The following is an 18,797-nucleotide window of genomic DNA, read 5'->3' as shown; positions in this document are numbered from 1 at the left end:
TTTACATTCCCACCAACAGTGTAGGAGGGTGCCCGTCTCTCCACATCCTCACCCGCATCTATAGTCTCTCGATTTGTTCATTTTAGCCACTCTGACCGGCATGCGGTGGTATCTCAGTGTGGTTTTGATTTATGTTCCTTTTTTAAAAATACAGGCAGAAACAACTAGAAGCCCTTGAACAACTGCAAGAAGATGCTGTCAACCAGAAAGCTGGTCTTAGGAAGAAGGTCCATGGAAACAGCCCATGGCTGGAGGACAGAGAAAAGCAGGTAGGGGGGCCTTTGACTACCTTCTATTCAAAGGGAGGTTTCCTCAGATGTCCTTGAAACCATGAAGTAAAAAACAGAGGAGGAACAGAAAAAAAAAAAAAACACAACAAAGAGGAACTGCGAAGTTCAGTCCCTGGTGACCAGCAGTGAGTGGAGGAAGTAAAGGGGAGTTGTAAGAGAGGCGGTGTCAACAGCCTACTGATGAAAGAGGCATCTTTGCAGAAAGAGGCAACTTGACATATCAGAACTTTTACCGCTGTAGAAATAGCTCAGGCATACAAAGCCCATGCAAACACAGAATTGCAGAAGTTCAGTAGAGGCTTATCACTTCCCTGAGAAGAAAAGCACATTTTCAGTTTCATGTGCATAGTTACAGTGAATGCTCAATTGCTTTCTTTCCTGGCCACTCTGCTGAACTCTGCTGTTAACTGTACGTGTCCAGGTTGAGGATCGAGATCGGGCAGCCCGCTCAGCCAGTGATAAAGCTAAGTCTTTGCTGCATAAATTAGAGGAAGCAATTTCAGAACAACGGAATCTTCAGACTAAAAATACTGAGTTAGTGAATACTTGCCAGACACTTGAACGGAAGACAAGAAAATTGAAAAGTGAGTAGCAAATATTTGTTATGTCCCAATTCAGTCCACCTGAGCAAAAGGACTACGACCATTTTTATAGATTACAGCTTCTGTATTATCACTGCCTTTATGACAATGAAATTGTTCCAGAAGGCAGAATTGTGGGCTTTCCAGAGATTTGCCTAGTGGCTAAGTAGATTGATTTAACAATTAACTTTCCCTTTCAGTTTATTATGAGCTATATTTGGCCATGACTGCTATTTCTTTAAAAATTAAAGTTCTCGAGATCTGCAAAAGTAAACAAGGGAAAAAAATGTTGTATGCATGGGATATTTGGACTTGCAAATGGCTTACATATTCGACTCTGATTTTATTAGTTCTCTTATACTCATGACACAGTAGAAAAAGATCAGCTCTCTATTTTCTTTTAAGTAATTATTTTCAGGTTGGTCAAAATACTTATGAATTCAGTGTATCCATATATTAAATATATGAGAATCCTTTTTGAACTTTAATGTGTTTTTTACACATGTATTTTGGTTTAAAAATTAGAATATTTGGTATTTTTCTGTATTACCTAAAAGTAGATTAATTTTTTCTGAGGATTTATGTGAAGAGACAATTATCAAATGACAGTTGTCAGATCATTTATAAGCTTAATTTATTCTAGAAACATAATTTGGTAAAAATAAAGCTTACTTATTTGAACATTTATCAGACACTTTTTTTTGTTTGGCTAGCTTTTTGTTCTGGTGGTCCTAGATATTCTTTTTAGAGACAGTTACTGGTTTGGGTAACAAACAAGTGAATTAGAAGCTTCAGGTGAGATAGAGATGGATTTGTTTGGATATTTTGTACCCTTTCTTTTGCTCTCTGAGAAAGCTGTTGAAAAGTTTAAAGGACTTGACTAGTTCTAATATAACAATAATTATTTAATTTATTATAATTTTTAAACCTTGCAGAACTTGCTGGTTTTCAATAATTCTAACTATTGGTTTACTTTACTTCATCAGACAGTGTACGGCATGAAATTACATAATCTGTGTGCTATTTTATGAACGCTCAGAAGGTATTGGAAAAAGTTTCCTTGTGATTAGAAGTGTTCATTTTGAGACATAAATAACAAGGCATTCCAGATTTGGCTTATGGTATTTTTGCTTTAGACACTGTGCTTAGAGGACTAATCTTTTGGTTCAGTTATATTTATCTTTGATTAAATCAGTATTATATTCACCATTTTATAAAACTAAGAATTTATCTCCTCCTCCAACTCCCCTCATCTTGATTTCCTTATAGTACCTTCTTGGAAGACTCAACTTTTGTAATTTATTCCAAAATATAGCTTCTTGATATTATGAACTTGCTCCTGTCTTCCCAGTTTATCAATCCAAATATTATTAAAAACAGAATATGAGGGCTACCCTGGGTCACAGGCATGTATTTTTTTTTTTCTGGCTGAATAAAGTAGAGTGGATACTTCCTTTCTATCTTGAGTTGCTCACAACTTGCCTGGCTTTTTGAACTTTTTGTATTTGTTTGTATCTTTGGCTGCCCTTGGAAGGCATACATAGGCATACATACCAAGATTTTTCTCTGAAGACCATTTGCTTATGAGAATTTTTCTAACAATGCCCTTTAAAATCAACCTTGCAACAAGAGGGAAATTTAAGTAGCACATATTTTTGAGATGTTCTGTAGAGCAGATTTTCCAGATAGACTGTGAATAAATGTCAGTGAGGTAGGACAGTTATCACATAAACACATCCTGGCACATTCCACCATTACCACTGCCACCACATGCTGTTTGAATTCTGAGTCAGACGTTTGAATTCTGAGTCAGAAAACAAAAATATTCAAATGCATTTAGCTCTTCTGAAACTTTCTGGTTAGCTTAATAAATTTACTAAGTGTTTAAGGCAATTACTTTCTGTTGTATCTAAGAAAGGTTCATTAGCAAATTGGGTGCAGATTCGGTTATTTTGTCCAAATGTTAAGGTGAAGGACAGTGTTCATAAGCTGAAACTAGGAAGTTGTTTACAACGTGATTAGAAGTCCTGAACTTAATATTGAATAAGTAATAGTCAAGCTTTCAGCTGCCATCAGGACTAGACTTAGTTACTAGTGTACATGCTTGCTTTCATGATATATGCCATTAGAATTGCTAAGTTTCTGGAATGATTCCTTACATATTTTCTTTCTTTTGCTTCTTACCTACGTATGTATCTAGGTGTCTTGTTAACAAAAGCAATACTAGATGTATAAATGGATGTTTGTTTTCAAAAGGGAATAAAAAGTCCTCTTAGATCTAGAGTATTTACCCAACATATTAGAGTGAATCTAATGTACATGAAACATAGACCACTTGATCCAATCAAACTGTCACCTCTTTGCTGTTCATCCTCTTCTTGCCCCTGTCCCACATGGAATCTTCATTGAGTCCCTGATTTAACCAACATTGAGGGACTTAATTTCCTGTAGACATTATAAATATTTCCTTGGCAATAGACCCCAAGAAGTTCCTGTATATAATAAATTTCTTATTTGAGCATAGTGTCTCTATTAACTTTATAGTTTAGAGAAGGCTTTCACCTAGATGATCTCACTGCAAACTCTCTTCTGACTTCCTGTCCCTAGCATAAAGGGCATGAGATATGGGACAGATAACAGCCATCTGGCTTTGAGGATGGATGCAAGATGAGAGCCACATGTCTTGAGCAGTCAGTACACGAGAGGGAAATGAGACAAGAAAGAAGGGTTCATGTGATTGAGACACTTAAAGACAGGTGTTGCGTTGAGAACCAAGGGAAAAAACCCAAAGTCAGAAAGAACTTGCTCAACAACTCTGATGGGATGGGGGCCTAAATTTTCCCAAGTGCAGGATGCAGAAATGGATAAAATCATCTAGGAGGCAGTATAACATAATGATTAAGAGTATGGTATTTGAAGTTAAACCTACATTCTGATTCTAAGTCTACAAATGAGAAACTGGGTAATGTTGGGCAAATCACTTTACCTCTCTGAGTCTCAGTAACCTCTTTCAGAAAATGCAGTAGTTAATTTATAAATAACACATGCAAAACACTAGCCAGTGCTTGGTCATACTTGGTAAAGTCTGTTCTGCTGGAGCATGTTTCTGCCACGTGCATTGCCTCATTCACCATCAGCAAATGGGTCATGACATGTGAGCGCTATATGGAAGTTACATCATTTCATTCATGATTTTCCTGGGAATAGGATCTGGGCTGATATGCAGAGAACTGTAACCTTCGACAGGGAAGGAAGAAGCATTCAGCTTGGCGGCTGACAGGCAGCAGGAGCCCTTTCGCCTTTACTTAAAAAAAATTAAAATCAAGTGTCTGCACCTGGGCCTCCCTCCCCGGAGAGGCCACCCAGCCTGGCAGAGCTCTGGCTTGTGGCAGACCGTAGTCCCTCCTGTGTTCACGTTGGCAGTCCCGCTGCCTGAGAGCTCTACTTCCATCTGCGTTTTCTTAGCACCCCTCCAGCACTGTGCCATTTAAATGTCGCCAGCGTCTCCACGCTTTTGTTATTGTACATTTCTATTATCCTGTGAGGCTGTCTTTAGTCATTTTAAGACGCATGTCTCAGTGGTACAGATTTTCTTCCCGAGGCACTAAGTTTATAACAGTGTTGGTCGGCGCTCTGGTTGCAGTGTTGTATATGTGTTTTTAGTGTTCTCTCCTGAACTGTGTTTATCTCATAAACTCATTTTTGATCTTATAATTTTTACATTCGTCTTTTTATTGATGCACAATTAAAGTATCATGAAATATTCAGATCTCAAGTGTAGTGTTTAACCATTTTGCCAAATGCACATTGAAACACAGAACTTCTATAACCCAAGAAAGTTCCCCTGTGCTACTTTCCAGTCACTGCCCCTCCCCGACCTCCTCCACTACAGACAGGGATCAGCCTCTGATCTTTCTTGTTGTTAAATTCGTATTTATTTTGAAAGAGAGAGTATGTCTGCGAGCAGGGGGTAGGGGAGGTGCAGAGAGAAAAGGAGAGAGAGAGAGAGAGAGAGAGAGAGAGAGCGAGCGAGCGAGAGAGTGTGCGCGTGCGCGCGCGAGCGCCTTAAGCAGACTCTGTGCTGTCAGCCGAGAGCCCTACATGGGGTTTGATCCCACCAACAGAACCGTGAGATGATAATTTGAGCTGAAATCAAGAGTTGGATGCCTAACTGACTGAGCCCCCAGGCGCCCAGCATCAGCCTCTGATCTGATGGGTTAGTTTAGCCTCGAGAATTGAGATATTAAGTATGTGCTCTTGTTTGTATCGGTCTCCTTACCCTCAACATAACACTTGTCTTAATGTGTTGTGTTTCTCAGTGTATTGAACTGTATTTCTTGGTATGAATGTTCCACCATTTGATTATCTTTTCTCTTATTATTAGACATCTAAGTTATTTGCGGTTTGGGGGTGTTAAGGAGTAAGCTGCTATGAACTTCTATGTATGAGTCCTTGAATGGACATGTATTTTTCTTTAACTGGATAAAGATCTCTGAGCAGAGTTGTTAGGTTGTAATGTATTTGTAACTAGCTTTTGAAGAAACTGCCAGTTTTCTGTAGGATCACTAACATATTTCACTCTCTCACCAGCAATGTGTGAGATTTCCAGATGCTCTACAACATCAGTGTTCGGCCTGTCAGTCTTTTTCTTTTTTGACACTCCCCTGGGTATCTTGTGATTTTCATTTGTTGTGCTGGTTGGCTATTACATATCTTCTTTGCAAAACATCTAAGTCTTTTGCCCATTTGCAAATTAGGACGTTTGTCCTTTTGTTATTGAGTTAGAAGATTTCTTGACATATTTTGGATACAAGTCCTTTGACACATGTGTGTTGTGAATTATTTTCTGCTAGTCTGTGGTTTTCAATGAAACGTGATGTTTTTTAATACATGGTTTTACAGAACATGAGGTAACACATATATTGTGTTATAAAAGTTCATACTTCTTAAATATTAACCATCACTGAGAGCTAACATTATTATAGCTCTAGTACTATGACTTTATATTAGCAACAGCCAATTAATTGCAGGGCCTTTGCCCGAAAGCCACATTGCATAGTCATTTGGAAAGTTGTTTTGTCTCAGCTTCCTTCAAAGGCAAAGTATCCAAGACACCTGGTCCCATCCTATATCACAGATGGCAACAGCAGGAGATACAGTGGCCATTGTTTTATTTGCTTCCATGTGAAATCTAAATGTCCTAGAGACACCGCAGGTCCAACCCCAAACACGTAAAAGAGAATGCAAAGGTGAATGCAAATTAGGGTCATAGAGGCAACATGTTTTGCCTTATAGAACATATGGAAATACTTGCTACATGTTTCACAAAACATCTGTTGAAATAAGGTTTACAGTGAAATGCTTTGAGATGGACTATTCCTAAAACCCAAGATTGCCTGGTGGGAAAGCAGATGGGCAATGTAGGCAGTCTTCTACTAGCTCATTATTTCTTCTGAAGCACAAGCTTAATTGGAAAATTCAAAGATAGTGTTTTGGAGATATACAACCTTCAGAGACATAATATTGGCCACTTCTAAAAGGTTTGGTTGCTATTGCTTAGGTCTGGAGAAGTAGGGCTTTATTTATGGAGTTAACACAGAATTTTCTAAAATTGAATCTTTATTAGAGTTTTACGTATTAAAAATTAAATAATTTTTGGGGTGCTGGGGTGGCTCAGTCGGTTGAGCATCTGGCTTCAGCTCAGGTCATGATCTCACAGTCTGTGGGTTTGAGCCCCACGTCGGGCTCTGTGCTGACAGCTCAGAGCCTGGAGCCTACTTTAGGTTCTGTATCTCCCTCTCTCTCTGACCCTCCCCAGCTCGCGCTGTCTCTCTCTGTCTCTCAAAAATAAATAAAAAACATTTTTTAAAAAATAATAAATAATTTTATTACTTAAATGTGTTAGAAATTTAAAAAAAAAATGTTTTCCTCCTAGGAGCCTGGTAACACTGTGTCAAGCTTAGTTGCAAATTAAGTTATTTTTACCAAAAAAAAAAAAAGAAAAGAAAAGGCTAACAAAATAGAATTTTACTTAATTTTTCAAGCTTTTTTCCTAGAAAAAAATTTTATAGATTATGTACTTTTCACATGAAGTAGCATTATTTTCATGGCTCAGAATTTCTTCAGGCTATTGAGATATAAAACTGTTGGTCTTTAAAATAAGCACCAGAATCACATGTGTTTTGGACACCAGCATATTTGCTGTTAATTTTCCAGGCTGTTAGTGATACAAAAAAAAAAAAAAGCGGCAGCTATTAATATGTCTCCATCTAGCAGAGCTTCCTACCCTCATTTAATTTTTGTTTTTAATCATCTGTGGGCTGAGAACACAGAACTTGTGAGATTTATGTATAAATTCAGAGCCCACTGCATGAGTGGAAGTGTGAGGAGTTGCCACATCAATAAAGGGCAGGCCTATCAATGTCTCTTTTGGTTCAAAAGATTTGGGCCTGTTTTCTGGTTCTTGGCTATATTTCAAAGAGTAAGGATTATCAGATAAGGAATATATTACTATGTAACTCAGAGTTAAAATGGTATTTTTTTTTTCTTCATTTCTGTTACTCCAGAGATGAGAATTTGGAAGTTACCAGGAGACAGATTTCACTTAAGTAGAAAGACAAATATTTTTAATTTCACGAAAGAATACACTGAGTTGAGCATTATCCTAGGCGTCTGATCCCAGCTCCATGCATAACGATTCATCATTGAAATCCTCTGGACAACTGTGTTCTCATAGTCTCAGACCTACCTGTAGGATTCTGGGAGCTTCCAGGGCTCCCATCACTCATAGCTCCAGCAGACGCTGCTTGGAGACAGGATTTCCACCTTTTAGGCATTTGGACTGATGACCTCTAAGGTGTATTCCTATGTTAAAGTGAAATAATGCTATGACTCACTTCTAGGACAGTATTCACTTGCATCTATCAAGGTTAATTTTGTTTTGAATTTTTTAAATGTTTATTTTTGAAAGAGAGAGAGGGAGAGACACAAAGCATGAGTTGGGGAGGGGCAGGGAGAGAGGGAGACACTGAATCCAAAGCAGGCTCCAGACTCTGAGCTGTCAGCACAGAGCCCAATGCGGGGCTTGAACTCAGGAACTGGGAGGTCATGACCTGAGCTGAAGTCAGCCGCTTCACTGACTTAGCCACCCAGGGGCCCCATCAAGATTATTTTAAATACCCAAGGGTAATAGTGGTTTAGCCTCTCCAGCCTCTGTTCTCTTTTTTTCCATTGCCCCAGGACATGATTTGAGACCACAGTTCTCAGACGTCCTAGTTTTCCCTCTCCTTTCCTCAGGCCCCAAATTTAAAGCTGTTAAAAGTTTATGAAATTAACCAAGGGAAAAGGGGGGTTACTAATGGCCATATTAAGGTGGTTATGAATTTTTTTTTATAGCAACAGTTGAGTCACTGAGAAAGAAGTTAATTAAAGGACGACTCCATGGCTTGCTGTTTCAGGTAAAAACAAACAAACAAACAAAAAAAAAAACCTTGTGATGTGTGTTTACTGTGAGTCCAATCTGTGTAAGGTTTTGAAGCTGATTTAAAATAGATATTGATTTTGATCATAAAATTAAATAACCAGTTAGAAGAAAATGATCTGAGGACTTTGTTCTCTTGTGCACTGAAAGCATTTAGCAAAACAAGAGGGGAGAACTCACATTAGTGGATGGCTTTTAATAACATCTTTCAAAGAGGAAGCATTTGAGACTTTACTGTATCTGTTAGTTTTTTATCTGAGGGACCTCCTTTCTGATACTGTTGAATATGCGCTCGCGGATGGGCCGGGATGGTTACTGTCTCTTTTTTTCCTCCTGTTTGAATTAAACGTTCAACCCCTTTTTGTCTGGATATCCCAATATATCCATGGAAGAGTTCAATGTGTCTCTTTCCCTTCTGATACTTAGTGAATTTCTCCTTTTTGTTCATAAATGAGGAACATAAGGAACAGTACGGTCAGCACTGGGGGAAGGGACTGGAGAGCGGAAGAGAGAGGGGTGATGTCTGCATGTGTGTGTTTCCAGGGCGTATTGTAGGCACATCTGTTTAGATCAAGAATTATTCATGTGGGAGACTAAGCTAGGCAGAGGGCCTAGAATCCCCCCCATAATAAGTTGAAGTGGAAAAACCTCCACATCTAAATATTCTTTAATCATATCAGGAGCCACCCATATGACTTTATATTATAATACAACCACGATAGATATGTATCTACCTCTCGGACTAAGGCCACAATTTGATAGCTATAGAAGTTTCACAGACACCATTTTCACTACAGTGACGCGTCTCCAGAAATCTTTGGCCTCTGCCTGAAGATTTCAATGACAAAGCCCTGGTATTTCCGGTCCCTGATCTTTGGATTTCATTCCTAGAACAAGTAATGAGGAAAATGCAATAAAAGCTTTACAATTACGAGCCTGTTCCCTTAAAGTGGAGCACTAGAAAGAACTGGCCAGTAACCCCCCTCCTCATGCAGCACCGTGTCTTCTCGTAAGTGTAACATGTTTTGTATCTTGGACTCTGTCATTGTTCTGTCTTTGAATACGTTCCGCCATTTTCTCATAACAGAACTGTTTAGATGAGGAATTTCCTGACGGTGATCCCTTGTCCTGCACAGATGGAATCCAACGACCTCTTCAAGAGCAGCTGGTGAGTTTAAGTTTTCGAAATGATGTAAGTGCCTGTTGTGAATCACTGCTTTGCCAAAATAGAAAGCTAGGTCCAGTATGTATTAGGGGTCTCAGAACTTTAAACTCTACCACTTTCCCTTGAGAGTTTGAAATGAAGCAATGGATGCCTGTTCTTTTTCTTTATCACACACATGCATACACTGCTGGTGGACCCTATGACATGGCAATATTTTAAATTATGTGTATTGTGGGGCTCCTGGGTGGCGCATTGGTTAAGCCTCCGGCTTCAGCTCAGGTCAGATCTCACGTTTGTGGGTTCGAGCCCTGCATCAGGCTCTATGCTGACCGCTCAGAGCCTGGAGCCTGGCCCCTCCCCCTCTCATGCTCTGTCTCTCTCTGTATCAAAAATAAATAAAACATTAAAAAAAATTAAAAATAAATAAATAAATAACGTGTATTGTGATATCATGATGAGCTATATTATAACTAAGCTTGCCCCTCACCCATACCTCTTTCCTCAAGGCTTTTGTTTATATAAGAATGTCGATTATTGGGAATTGATAGAATTCTGTTGAATTCTTGAACTGTGATTTTTACTGAGAATTATAGTTTATCCATAGGGTAAAGTATACCTTTTGTTCAAAAGGATGAAAGCTTTATTACTTGACACCATTTATTTTTTCTTGATCTTTCTCTCCGGGTTTTTTGAGACCGGTAATACTCTTTCTGCCTTTGGGGATAAAGAGAGTAGATAATGCAATATGCCATTACATCCCTTTAGATAGCTAACACTACTCAATTTTCTATTCAGAAGCAGTGTTGCCATAAACAACATAGCGGTCAAGAAGCAAGAATACATCAGACACCCCTGACCTTCAAACATACGTGCTGGTACACACCTCTGCTGGGTAAGCATGGACAGCCCCCCGCCTATACCTTCTCAGGCATGTCTGAAGGTAAGGGTCTTGGTGAAAGGGTAAATAATCACAATTATATTTGTACATGGAAAGTTGTTGAATGCTTGGATATTTATCACTGAATTCAGCCAATGAACTTAGGTTTGAGGATTTACTCTGTGCAGGGCATCAGATTATGTATAATAAAGAATCTTTTTTTTTTTTTTTGAGAGCAGGGGAGGGGCAGAGAGAGATGGAGACACAGGATCTGAAGCAGGCTCCAGGCTCTGAGCGGTCAGCACAGAGCCTGATGCAGGGCTCGAACCCATGAACCATGAGATCATAACCTGAGCTGAAGCCGGACGCTTAACTGACTGAGCCACCCAGGCACCCCAAGAATCAATCTTAAAATAGCTCACAGATTATCATGCAGATTAGAATGGACCCAGAGAGGGTGCCTGGGTGGCTCAGTCAGTTAAGTATCTGAGACTTGATCTTGGCTTAGGACATGATCTCACAGTTTGTGGGATTGAGTCCCACATCAGGCTCTGTGCTAGCAGCACAGAGCTTGCTTGAGATTCTGTCTCCCCCTCCCTCTCTGTCCCTCCTCTGCTTGTGCTGGCTCTCTCTTTCTCAAAATAAATAAATAAACTTAAAAATACATATATTCCAAAAAAAAAAAAAAAAAAAGAATGGGCTCAGAGAAGTCTCCATAGAAGAAATGAGAGTTGAACCAGGCCTTGAAAGATGGGTTGCATTTAGAAAAGCAAAAGGCACGGACAAAGTATTCTAACTGAGGAGAATGACATGAGAGGAAAACAAAATAAAACAGAAGAATGCAAAGGCCTCGAGTGTGTGAAGAAGAATCAAAACTGGACAAGTCATTTTGGAAACAGGACTTTGGCTGGGATATAGTAGAATGTAAGTTTGGAGCAAGTTTGAGGTCATCCGTGGGCTATTACTCAATGCCCGGCTGAGGAGAAGCTTTATCTTTGGAAATGCTCAAAGCAGTGACATCTCTCATCTCTCATCACAACCTAGATGTGATTGAAAGCAAAAGTTAATGCCTGGTTCTGAAATGACAAAAGAAAGGGGGTGATTATCAGATAAAGTTAAGAAATAAATAGAAAGTAGAGTGATCTGTTGTCATTTCAGGTAGAGAAAGGAAAAGTGCTACCACTGCTAATGGAATGGCCTTTTTGTTTCTCACAGCAGCTTCGTGCTCTCTCTAGATGACTTTATTCACACTAACCCAGGGGTAGTAACATGACTGTAATGTCAACAGTCCCTATGAGTGTCTGCTGTGTGCCAGGCACAGTTCTCCGCTCTTAACATAGCTGTTACCTCCTTTCATCACCATCTCCCTTCCAGGCAGATGCTAATGTCATTTCCATTTTAAAGATGAGGAAAGAGGGGTGCCTAGGTGGCCCAGTCAGTTAGTGTCCAACTCTTTTTTTTTTTTTTTTTTGAAAGACAGAGATAGTGCGAGCAGGGGAGGGTCAGAGAGAGGGAGATACAGGCTCTGAGCTAGCTGTCAGCACAGAGCCCGACACGGGGCTTGAACCCATGAACTGTGAGATCATGACCTGAGCTGAAGCCGGATGCTTAACCAACTGAGCCAGCCACCCAGGCACCCCATTGTGTCCAACTCTTGATTTCGGCTCAGGTCACGACCTCACAGTCTGTGAGTTTGAGTTCTACATTGGGCTCTGTGCTGACAGTGCCCAATTCTCTTTCTTCCTCTCTCTCTCTCTCTCTCTCTCTCTCTCTCTCTCTCTCTCTCTCTGCCCCTCCCCCACTCATGCTCTCTCACTCTCTCTCTCAAATAAACTATAAATAAATAAATAAATGGAGAAATACTGAGTTAGTAATTTGCCCAAGGTCATGTGTCCCTTCATATGTAAGTAAACTGAGGCTCAGAGTGGTTTAGTTATTTATCTAGATCACACAGCTAGTATGTGGTAGAACCAGGATTTGAATTAAAAAGTTGTGATTGATTCCAAAGCCTATTTTTTCTACTAAACTCTGATGCTTTCTATACTCAGAAAAACACATAACAAGATGTTTTTCTCCAGAAAACACAGTTTGTCACTCTATTTCTTCTGTGTCTTTAACGAGTTCTAATCACAGCATGTGACCATTTTCTCCTTCAGAGGTTGGCAAACTGCCTCTGTAAAGGACCAGATAGTAAATACGTTAGGCTTTGCAGGCTCTATGGTTTCTGCAGCAACTACTCAGCTTTGCTGCTGTATCACACGAGCAGCCGTAGACAATATTGAATGAATGGGTGTATCTGTGTTACAGTAAAACTTTACTTACAAATCAGGCTGGATTTTACCTTCTGGTCGCAGATTGCTGAACCCTCTAATTGCTTGCTCGGTAGGGATTTTCTACCCCCTCCCCACTTTGCTTAAAAAATTGGCATTTTCACTTCATATAACTAGGCAACAAGGACGGGGAGGGTTATGTTAAAATAGAATTGAACTGACTTCTGCTTTTTCAGAAATGGTTCAGTCTCTCAGGAGGGAAAGAATATATATGTACGTACGTATATGTGTATATATGTAAAATATCGTTCAAACCAGAAATAAATTTTTGTTTTTATTCTTTTCTGTTCTGCAGATGCCTTGCATCTAGAGAGCCTTACAGTGATTCCAAGACTGGAATTGACACCTTTCTCAGGTGTAGCCAACCGAATCCAAGCTTCATGTGAACGGCCCAACACTGGGGACACTGGGGATGATGCTATGGATGTGACTGGAAGACACAAGTACGTTAAAAGAGCAAAATATATTTACCCTGTTCTTCGTGGGCGGCCTAGTCCTACTGCCTAAGCTTTGAATCAGCTAAACTTTTGTATCCTGAGACCTTAACATGTTAACTAAGAAGTTTTTATTGTGGAACTTCTCTTTCTGAAAATTGGCAACTTTAAAGGTATCTCTCTAGTTTTCTTGAAATGCAGTTTTCTTGCTCTTTAAATTCAACAACATCTATTCTAAAATGTAAAAGACAAATAGGGCTACCTGAAAAGTTTCCAAGTTACTCTAAGTTAACTTATCCAGATAGGTTTTGATCATAATTCTATTCCTTGTTCTTCAAGGTTAATGAGCCTTTGCAAATCCCTGCGGCCACACCCACCCTCCCCCGAAGCTCCTGTGCTCACCTTTCGGAGTACACAGACTGACCGTCCTTAGGAAAAGTTTGGAAATGTCAGTGGGGTTTATGAGCACTGTGCACCCCAGTGAAACTTCCTTTCTGTGTCGCAGATGCAGAAACCAGTCTTTGAATTGCAAATTCTTTATTTCCATTTATGGCTAGATTCTCTATGGTTTGCCATCTCTCTCTGGTGGAGGTTGGAGCTCTCTTTCCTTATGCTTACTAAAACCCAGAACTTAATGAGAAATTTGGTTAAGCTGAGGCAGAGAAGGGAAACATTTAGTATTTGCTGAAATTCTAGGTCTTTCCATTGGGAGTAAGGAACCTTGTCTTCTGTTGCCAGGTGCCCCAGTCCTGAAGTTGGCCCCCACTCAGGAACAGATCTTTCAGGCTGCATCAGGATGGATGATGACCTAAGGATGGAAGTGAGCATTTGACTATATTTCAACATTACTTTTAGCACTACCATATCCTGGTCCTCTTCTAGGAGTATATTTTTTTGAAGTATATGGACACTCTTATAGAAAGTGTGAATCTTACATACTTTGTATAATGCAGGAGAAATGTCAACCTTTCTTGATAAGAAATTAAAATTCAGTCATTATGGGGGCTTTCGACCCCTTCTGTAGTACAAACTCAAGGATATATAGACAAAAGGAGATTTTGGTGAAGTATGCTGAACATTTTGAGAGGCAGCCTAGTTTGGGACTTAAAATTTACTAATGGCTATCAGTCTTAGGTCTCATTGTCTCTCTAAGAATCGAAGTCGAGCCTAGATAATCTTTGAAATGCTGTAAAAAGTCACGAGGTAGGGCAAGGCCCAGAGAATATTTATCACTGCAGTTAGGTGCTAATGCTACTTCTCTACCAAAAAGGAATAACACTAAATAACAAATCATTTAGGCAAACTCCCCAGGTTATGGAGGTATGTATGGAGCAATCCCTCTGTCTGCAGCTGAGACCAAGCTCTCCAGTCTTCTCAATCAAAAGGAGCAGACAGTTCTGTTTCAGGATCTAACAATCCATTATTCTTCCTTGTTTTAATTGCTTGAAATATAATTTACATATTAATTTATTCAGTTAAATGCCTTTATTTTTCAAATATAATTTATTGTCAATTAACTATCATACAGTGTATCAGCGTGCTCTTGGCTTCAGGAGTAGATTCCCATGATTCATTGCTTACATACAACACCCAGTGCTTATCCCAACAAGTGCCCTCTTCAAGCCCATCACCCATTTTCCCCTCTCCCCCTGCTCCCCCATCAATCCTGTTTGTTCTCTGTATTTAAGAGTCTCTTATGGTTTGCCTCCCTCTCTGTTTGAAACTATTTTTTCCCCTTCTCTTCTTGAAGAGACTGTTAAGTTTCTCAAATTCCACACATGAGTGAAAACATGATATCTTTCTCTGACAGACTTATTTCACTTAGCATAATACCCTCCAGTTCTCATCCATGTTGTTGCAAATGGCAAAATTTCATTCTTTCTCATTGCCATGTAGTATTTTATTGTATGTATAAACCACATCTTCTTTATTCATCAGTTGATGGACATTTGGGCTCTTTCCATAATTTGGCTACTGTTGAAAGCACTGCTGTAAACACTGGGGTACATGTAACTGTATACATCAGCACTCCTGTATCCTTTGGATAAATTCCTAGCAGTGCTATTGCTGGGTCATAGGGTAATTCTATTTTCAATTTTTTGAGGAACCTCCACACTGTTTTCCAGAGTGGCTGCACCAGTTTACATTCCCACCAATAGTGCAAGAGGGTTCCCGTTTCTTCACATCCTTGTCAACATCTGTTGTTTCCTGAGTTGTTAATTTTAACCCCTCTGATCAGTGTGAGGTAATATCTCAATGTGGTTTTGATTTGTATTTCTCTGATGATGAGTGATGTTGAGCATCTTTTCACGTGTCTATTGGCCATCTGGATGTCCTCTTTGGAAAAGAAGACATGTCTTCTGCCTGTTTCTTCACTGGATTGTTTTTCGGGTGCTGAGTTCGGTAAGTTCTTTATAGATTTTGGACCCTAACCCTTTATCTGATATGCCATTTGCAAAAATCTTCTTCCATTCTGTTGGTTGCCTTTTAGTTTTATTGATTGTTTCCTTTGCTGTGCAGAAGGTTTTTATCTTATGAGGTTCCAATAGTTCATTTTTGCTTTTCTTTCCCTTGCCTTTGGAGATTTGTCGTGTAAGAAGTTGATGCAGCTGAGGTCAAAGAGGTTGTTGCTTGTTTTCTCTTCTAGGATTTTGATGGTTTCCTTTCTCACATTTGAGTCTTTCATCCATTTTGAGTTTATTTTTGTATATGGTGTAAGAGAGTGGTCTAGTTTCATTCTTCTTCATGTTGCTGTCCAGTTCTCCCAGCACCATCTGTTAAAGAGACTGTCTTTTATCCATTGGATATTCTTCTCTGCTTTGTCAAAGATTAGTTGGCCATACATTTGTGGATCCAATTCTGGGTTCTCTATTCTGTTTCATTGGTCTATATATCTGTTTTTGTGCCAATACCATATTGTCTTGATGATTATAACTTTGTAGTAGAGGCTAACAGCTTGGATTGTGATGCTTCCTGCTTTGATTTTCTTGTCAACATTACTTTAGCTATTCCAGGTCTTTTCTGGTTTCATACAAATTTTAGAATTGTTTGTTCTAGCTCTGAGAAGAATGCCAGTGTAATTTTGATTGGGAATGCATTGAGTGTATAGATTGCTTTGGGTAGTATTGACATTTTAATAATATTTGTTCTTCTAATTCATGAGCATGGAATGTTTTTCCATTTATTTGTGTCTTCCTCAATTTCCTTCATAAGTTTTTTTATAGTTTTCAACATACAGATCTTTTACCTCTTTGGTTAGGTTTACTCCTAGGTATTTTATGGTTCTTGGCGCAACAATTAACTGTATAATTCACAGAATTCCACAACTACCATCAAAATTGATTTTGGAACATTTTGACCATCCCATAAAGAAACCTCATACCCATCAACAATCTATCCCTTCCCCCACCAAACCTTCAGTCCTAGGGAGTCGCTAATCTACTTTCTCTGTATACACATTCTCCTATTCTGGATATCTCATATAAATGGAATAACCTCTTGCCAACCTCTTGGCTGGCTTCTTTCACTTAGTATAATGTATTCAAGGTTCACCTATGTTGTAGCACGTTATCAGTACTTCATTCCTTTTTATGACTGGATAATATTCCGATATATGGCTGTATCACATTTTGTCTTTTTGTGTTTATTATTTGTTTTTGATGGGCACTAGAGTTGTTTACATTTTTTGGCTATGTAAATAATGCTACTATGAACCTTAGTGTATAAGTTTTTGTGTACACATATGGATACTCTTTTGGACCTATAAGTGGAATTGCTACATCGTATGGTATCTCTAACATTTCAAGGAACTACAAACCAGATTTCCAAAGTCTCTGCACCATTTAACATTCCCATAAGTAATGCATGAGGATTCCAATTTCTCTACATCATTTTCAACATTTTTCTGTTTTTTGATTGTAGCCATCTTGGCAGGTGTGAAGTAGTTTTGGTGGTTTGGGTATGAATTTCCCTAATGACAAAAGGTGTTGAACATGTTCTCTTGTACTTGTTGGCCACTGTGCATCTTCTTTGGAGGTATATCTCCTCAGAAATGGGGTTCTTTTTACTATTGAGTTGTAGGACTTGTTCTTATTAATCATTTTAAATACATGTATATCTGACATTTTTCTGTTCCTTAATACCCATCCTATTGAGTAGCTAAGAAAAGGAAAGAAAAAGGAAATGAATCTATTTTGCTATTACTTAGCAGTTCTTGTAAAGTTTAATAAAGGAAGTTGGACTTGAAAGCTTACAGGATGTTTGGTTATTAGTAATTTCCCTTTTATCTGGCAGTGATTTCGCCAAGAAGGGGAAGGAAACAAACATCACTTGTGTACCAGGTACCTTGTAGGAAAGCATTTCCACATGCCAGGTTATTAATCTTCTCTGCAACTTTGAGTAGTGGGTATTCTCTGCTTTTACAAATGAAACTGAAGTTCACAGAGATTAATAACTTCCCCCAAGATCACTCAACTGGTAACTAGCAAACATGGGATTCATATTCAAGTTTGTCTAAATTCAAAAAATAGGACTTTCTCACAGGGCCCCTCTTAGAACACCAAATTTAGACCTTTCACTTGTAATAATCACTTATAGTTACCTTGAGAGTCATTTTTTGGCTAAGAAATGGGCTTTCTTATTTATCTAAGAGGATCTCTGAATCCACTTTCAGGATATGTGACTGAGTTGTTGTTGACGTTGTTTAGTGTCCTGCCATTGAGACACAGCAGCTAAAAGATCACAATTGAAACCCCTACCCAATGTTCCTGTGGGAAATGTATAGGTTCCCTGAAGGTTCTCATGCTGTATTCTGTGCCATTTCTTCTAGCGTCCCCAGGAACCAGTCTGTCATCTGCAGTGGTGGCTGATATCACTAATTCTCACTCTTCCCTTTCCGGGTTTTGGCTCCCCTGGAGAATCTCTGCAGCCTGTTCACTGCATGATTCACTCTCTCATGAGAGTAAACCCTAACTTCCTACCCCTCAGACCCCCCACACCCACCTCTTAAGTAATAGAAAATGCTTCTTAGAAAACAATTTTCTAAGCATTCTCATTAGTAGTCATTTACAGGGATTTAGAGTGAAATAGGAGATAAAAATTACAAAAAAAAAAAAGTAATGTGTTTATCCCAGTGACCCATGAATTATGGTGTTTTTCTTAAGTCTCCAGCTTCAAACTCTAGGATCTTTGTCACTCTTGAGAGCCCTCAAGCAACTTGATTGGTCTTCAAGCCCATCTCAAATCTGGGCTTACCTGTCTTCCATCCTTCCCCATTGCCCTGTGGCTGTCCTTGCCTGCCAGCCAAACCGAGTAGCATCTGTTGTCAGAATATATCACACAAACCTGCATACGCTGCTCTCTCTCTGCCCAGAACACTGCACGGCTCCATTTCTCAAATCCTATTTGACTGTCAAGGCCCATTTCAAAACCAATTATTCCCTAAAACCTTTCTTGTGGTAGCAAGAAATGTTTCTGGTCAAGCATCTCCAGTCCTTCTAGGGTAGAAGTGGAAATCAGAACGATTAGAAGTTGAGAAATCAGGTTTTTCCCTGTCTCTACCTCTGTGTAACTATGGAAAAGTGATGTGTTTTGGGGCTCAGCTTCCTAGTTTCTCAACTATCCCACTCAGGAAAAAATGAG

At 39.2% G+C, this 18,797-nt stretch overlaps 1 protein-coding gene across 1 annotated transcript in view; it reads left to right on the top strand.

The window, feature by feature from the left end:
- LRMP (lymphoid restricted membrane protein) overlaps window positions 1-18,797 on the top strand; it is a 71,042-nt gene that overhangs the window by 15,791 nt on the left and 36,454 nt on the right. The window contains exons 3-9 of the mRNA XM_029953646.1: window positions 155-269; window positions 712-874; window positions 8,267-8,328; window positions 9,439-9,519; window positions 10,312-10,408; window positions 13,019-13,166; window positions 13,896-13,977. Of these exons, the coding sequence (XP_029809506.1) occupies window positions 155-269; window positions 712-874; window positions 8,267-8,328; window positions 9,439-9,519; window positions 10,312-10,408; window positions 13,019-13,166; window positions 13,896-13,977 (748 nt within the window). The remainder of the gene's footprint in view (window positions 1-154; window positions 270-711; window positions 875-8,266; window positions 8,329-9,438; window positions 9,520-10,311; window positions 10,409-13,018; window positions 13,167-13,895; window positions 13,978-18,797) is intronic.

This window comes from Suricata suricatta, chromosome 10 (assembly GCF_006229205.1).
Source record: "Suricata suricatta isolate VVHF042 chromosome 10, meerkat_22Aug2017_6uvM2_HiC, whole genome shotgun sequence".
Taxonomy (NCBI): Eukaryota; Metazoa; Chordata; class Mammalia; order Carnivora; family Herpestidae; genus Suricata; species Suricata suricatta.
This window is presented reverse-complemented; position numbering and strand designations above follow the sequence as displayed.